We start from the raw sequence: 5178 nt of genomic DNA, 5'->3' as shown, positions 1-5178 counted from the left end.
AAGAGTGTTACTTGGCAGGGAAAAAGCACGCAGGGCTTTGAAAATCGGTTTGGTTTCGGGGAGCGTATTTATTCTTCCAACTCCCACCATCTCCGCCCCTCCCGTCTCCCCCGACTTCCTGCTTCTGGCGGCTTCTCATTTGTGCTTTCGTGCTTCAAAGACTTGGAAAATTAAGTTGTGTTCGAGTTATGTTTTTCATTTGTTTATTTATATATATGTGTATATATAAATACACACGCACGTATATGTACATGTATATATATGTACACCGTCACGTGTGCGTGTGTGTGTGTCTGTTTTAACAAAACGAGTATCCTGCAGAGTGATCTGTGCCTCTTCCCGTGCCCTTTGTCATTCCACGCCTCTCCATGTTCCCACAGCTATAAACTCTGGTCTCTTTAAATCTTTCTTTTATCACCAGGGGACCCATTTAGTTCCTCCAAGTCCAGGACATTCATCATAGAAGGTACACAGTACCCTTGGCCCGACTATTGACTTCTGTGTCCAAGCTGCATTTTATGAGACAGTGATTTTATTTACTTTTTCCCCCGATGACAAACTTCTTCATAAAATGCATAAGGGGAAAGCAAACGCCCTCTGAGAACATCTTGCAAGTGAAGGAAAAGCCCCCCGCCCAGGCCACGCTGCCATTCCATGCCTCCCGTCCTTCCGTGCGCATGCCCCCTCCCCGCCTGGCATTGCTGTGACCTTCGGGGGCCGGCCGGCCGTCTGCCGGGGCCTCTCTTGATTTGGGGATGCTGCGATCGGCGCCTGAAACCTTGACCCTGGATGGACTGGGAGAGGGCTGGGGGAGACCAGGTTCCCACCAGAGTGAACACATCGGGGACCCCAGAACATGTAGCCCCGACACATCTCTGTGCTTCTTGTAGTTTGTGTTTGCTAAGCTCCCACCTCAGCCAAAAGCAATGAGCCCCAGGTCCAGCCGCCCCGTGCAGAGCACGCTGGCTCCTCCGTGAGCGTCCTGGCGAGGGCAGTGGTCGCCTCTCCGGGCGGGCTGGGCCACCTGCCACTCTCACCCCATGCCGTGTGGCCTGACCTCTCCACTGAAAGGCAGTCATTCTCCCCCTGGGAGACACAAGACCCAGGACAACCTGTGGCCCTGCTTGGTCTCTCCCGCCCGGAAGCTGAGGGGTCCCCGGACTCCCACACCAAGGGCAGGCCTCGGCCTCCCTGGGCACTGGGCTGTGTCCCACAAGGGCAAGTCTCCTGCCCGCCGACCGGCGCTGCCACTTGCCCCCTCCTCATGTCATCTGCGACGCAGCAGGAGATGCCACGGGTCTGGCGGCATCTGCAGGATTCAGCTCTCCCGTTTCTGTCCCACAGCGTTCAATATTGAGATGAAGGGCAGTTGTCCTTAATTGTCCTGTTTCTGGGGCCACTGACCTCACGCTTGGGCAGAGGTGCAGAGTGCCGCACTCCTGGGTGTGAGCTCCGTGCCCAGCTTGCCATTGCCCGGGACCCTCAGGGAACCCAGGAGCCTTTGCCCAGGACCCCTCCCCTCTGAGGCCAGCCGCAGGCTCCCACTGTGGCCTTGTCCCCCAGGTGCCAGTGGACACCCTCTCTGCATGGAAGGGGCACTGCAGTGCCTCGTGCGGTTCCCCCGTCAGCCGAGGGCCCTGCGAGGGGCCAGGCTGGTGGACGGGGTGCCCTCGGCTTCCCTCTCCAGCATGTGGGCCTGCGCCCTGGCTGACTAATCGGGCAGTGACGCCGCACGGTCACAGGTGTCCCCAGGAGTGTTTCTAAAGAACCCAACAAGGAAAGCCGGGCCAGGATGTGGGCAGGTGTCTCCCCGAGACCCTCAGTGAGACTCTCCAACCAGGCGCTGTTCTTCTCACTGAATGGCGTTGGCATTAAAGCAGCGGCCCGCTGCCAGTCCCGGGGGCCTTGGGCTCCCCCGCCAGCCAGCCCTCCTCCCGGGGACGGGCGGGAGGAGCCCAGTCCCTGACCTTGGAAGGAAGGTGAAGGCAGGGCAGAAGCCCAGGTGTGACTTTTCAGGAGTCCTGGGCGAACCCGCTGAGACCACCACCCAGGGCCCCAGGGGACCTCGGGCAAGGGTCCCCATCATGCCTGTTCTCCAGCTCTACTTCCCACACGGCCTTGGGCAGCCAAACTTGCAAGCACTGTATGGGGCCTGGGAGAAATCTAGGGGAGCAGCCCTCACCCCCCAAAGCTAAGAGACATTGGAAATTTAAAAATCTAAGGCCAAGTTCTGTTTTAAAAACCACAGCATCCCTGTGAGGCTGAAGCAGCCTCGGAGGGAGCTATACCTGACAGACTTTATTTTTCAAAAACTTTCTCGAGTCCTAGGAAGAATCTACTGTGGGGTGAGCTTCTCTCTGACCTAAAAGGCAGGCCTGGGGGTTTCCAGTGGTTTGGTCCTTAGGACACTGCACTTCTCACCTGTCCAGTGTTCAGAGCACATGGGGACTGTGACCCTTCATAGCAGGGCACCCACACCCCCATTGTCCTGGGAGCAGAAGCCACTACTGTCCCGTGCTGGGGGAATTGTCCAGCCTGGGGACGGGCTGCGTGGCCCAAGCAGGGCTGTCCACGTACTCCTCCGGCTCCCCTGGACGTGAAGAGAGATCCGGCCTGCCGCCCCCACCTCCGGTGCCACCCAGGGCCCCCCACACCATGCCCATCGCCCCTACAGATGCCATCATCGCCTCCCCCTTCCATTTCCAGATGCCACTGAGAATCAGAAATAGCCCAAAGTAGCAGACCGGAAACAGGCAACGTGTGTTTACTTCCTGTTGCCTTGAGCCAGTCCGATTGTAACCTTAGTCCGTACCTGGTTCTTCCTGACCATCTGGGTCTAGGTCTGGGACCGGAGAACCACCCCGCTTCCAGAGTCTAGAATCCCCTCCCCTCATCCCTCTACTCTGCCACAGAAACGCCCCAGTCCATCCATAGCCCGTTCTTCAAGGATTCTGTAAGACCCGTAACTGTTTGGGAAAATGGTTTTCAAGACCATTTTGGGTCTGGGGTTCACTGTTTTCTGTCATCCCGGCGATCCCCTGCCGCACGACTTCGGAGCCAGGAAGTACACTGCTTGCAAGACACCTTCGCAGCGCCCTCTGCCTGCTCCCGGCGCCCCGCCTGCATCTGCAGAATGTCCCCAGGCTGGGCCCCAGGCCCCAGGCCCCCGGCCGCCCCCGCCACCTGCAATTTCCCCTTCTCTCACGACAGAGACCGTACGTGCCATGACCCACGTCATCAACCAGGGGATGGCCATGTACTGGGGCACGTCACGCTGGAGCTCCATGGAGATCATGGTACGGCGTGTGTGTGTGTGTGTGTGTGTGTGTGTGTGTGTGTGTGTGTGTCCGTCTGCGGGAGCGGGCTCCCTGCCCCCACTCTGTGGATGGAGCTCCCGGGGCCCTGGCCAGTTCCGATCACGCATATAACTGTGACTTGTGGCTTCAGCACTAGGTGGAGTTTATCTGTGTTAAGACGGACTCGACCTCTCTGAGCCTCGCTTTCCCCACCTGTAGAACGAGGCTGTGAGGACCACCTTCCCCCTCATGCGGCTGTCCTGAGGGCAGGTGCGAAGCTCCTAGCGAAGGTCCTGGAGCTCAAGTGACACCAGCCTCAGGCACTCACGCTGAGCTCTCCTGAGCTTCCAGGGCCGTTAGAGTCAAAGTCTTCGTGCGGACGAACTCCTGTTTGATCCTCACGACACCCTAGGAGCTGAGCGCTGCTGTCCTGTTTTTCAGATATGCAGGTTGAGGCACAGGTTGAGTAACAGGCCCAAGGCCACACAGCTCGCGCTGAGATGAATGCCCAGGCCATGCGGCTCGAGAGTCTGGGCTGCCTCAGAATGTGAGCGGCTGCTGGGCCCCCAGAGTCCACCCCGGTGCTGGGCCCTCACCCACACTCTCAGGAGAGCGTCTCCTTCATTTTATTTTCCTTTCCCTCCACGAGAGCCATCTGAGGCCGAGGGCAGCAGAGGCTTCATGATATTTCTAAGGGATCCCAAAAGGGCCAACGGGGTGGGAGTGGGGGGCTGCGGGACAGAGGCCTGGGGACTGGGTCTTCCCGGTTCCCCATCTTCCTCCCGAGACTACTCACCCCCCTTCCCTCCAGAGCCGCTCTCAGCCTCAGCCCTTCCTGCCCCACCTCCCAGAATCCCATATCCCGGCACCCCTGGAAGGGGGTTCTCCTCTGGCGAGCCCCAGGTTTCCACTCCATCCAAGAAATTAAGTGGGATTTTCGTTTCGAGTTAAACACAACCCTGGCGGCCCCTGGCATTACTCAGCTTTGCCGTTAATGAGAATTCGGCATCTTTCTGGAGCTGCCCGAAGCCAACAGCACCTTCTCCCCGTTTTACAGATGTGAGAGCTGAGTCTGCAGCTAAAGGGGAGAGGGTCTCCCGGGCTGGCAGCCAGGGCTTCCCAGGGGTCTCCCGGGCTGGCAGACAGGGCTTCCCAGGGGTCTCCCGGGCTGGCAGACAGGGCTTCCCAGGGGTCTGTCTGCAGACATTGGCCCTGGCTTAGCTCGTCTGGTCTGCCCCGTGGAGGCCTTGAGCGGCAAGTTCCAGCAATGGGCTGATGCCAGCCGCTCTCGCTCCGGACCTAGTGTCTTCTGCCGCCGCTGTCATCCCGGGTCCTGGCCCCAGAGTGACCATCATGATAAACACAGTAACTGTGGAGCCCGCAGGCACTGTTGTGGGGGCTGCAAACGCCACTGGCTCATTTGACTGTCATGACAGATGGGGAAACTGAGGCACAGGGGGGTGAGCCTCTTGCCCAAAGCCTCCCAGCCAGAAAGTGCCAGAACCCAAGTCTCACTATTGGGTGTGCTGCCCTGTCAATCCCAGCCCCCTCGGTCCGACAACCCATATCCTATCCCAGGCTCTCCCAGGAAAGCTGTGAGCGGGGAGGGACAGGCAGGCCAGCCCTTCCCTGGGGATGCCTTTGTGTCTTCTCCCCGCTTCCCAGGGGGTCCCCAGACCCACTGACAGACAGGGACCATCGAGCCCCCTTTGCACCCACAGGAGGCCTACTCCGTGGCCCGGCAGTTCAACCTGATCCCGCCCATCTGCGAGCAGGCCGAGTACCACATGTTCCAGCGCGAGAAGGTGGAGGTGCAGCTGCCTGAGCTCTTCCACAAGATCGGTGGGCACCGCCCTCGCCCCGCCCCTGCCTCCGCCCCCTC

General features: G+C 59.4%; 1 protein-coding gene across 4 annotated transcripts in view; it reads left to right on the top strand.

The window, feature by feature from the left end:
* Window positions 1–5178, top strand: part of KCNAB2 (potassium voltage-gated channel subfamily A regulatory beta subunit 2) — a 78301-nt gene that overhangs the window by 67511 nt on the left and 5612 nt on the right. For 3 of the 4 annotated variants that reach the window (XR_001517115.2, XM_006914399.3, XM_006914398.3), the window contains 2 exons: window positions 3211–3296; window positions 5018–5138. Coding sequence is in view for 3 of the 4 variants with exons in the window: in XM_006914399.3 (XP_006914461.1) it covers window positions 3211–3296; window positions 5018–5138 (207 nt within the window). In the remaining variant the exon portion in view is untranslated. Of the gene's footprint in view, window positions 1–421; window positions 467–3210; window positions 3297–5017; window positions 5139–5178 lie in introns of all 4 variants that reach the window. The other variant, XM_025048587.1, reaches the window with a different exon arrangement.

The sequence above is a fragment of the Pteropus alecto genome, unplaced genomic scaffold (genome assembly GCF_000325575.1).
Source record: "Pteropus alecto unplaced genomic scaffold, ASM32557v1 scaffold125, whole genome shotgun sequence".
NCBI lineage: Eukaryota > Metazoa > Chordata > Mammalia > Chiroptera > Pteropodidae > Pteropus > Pteropus alecto.
The sequence above is the reverse complement of the archived record's forward strand: the minus strand, read 5'-3'. Positions and strand labels throughout refer to the sequence as shown.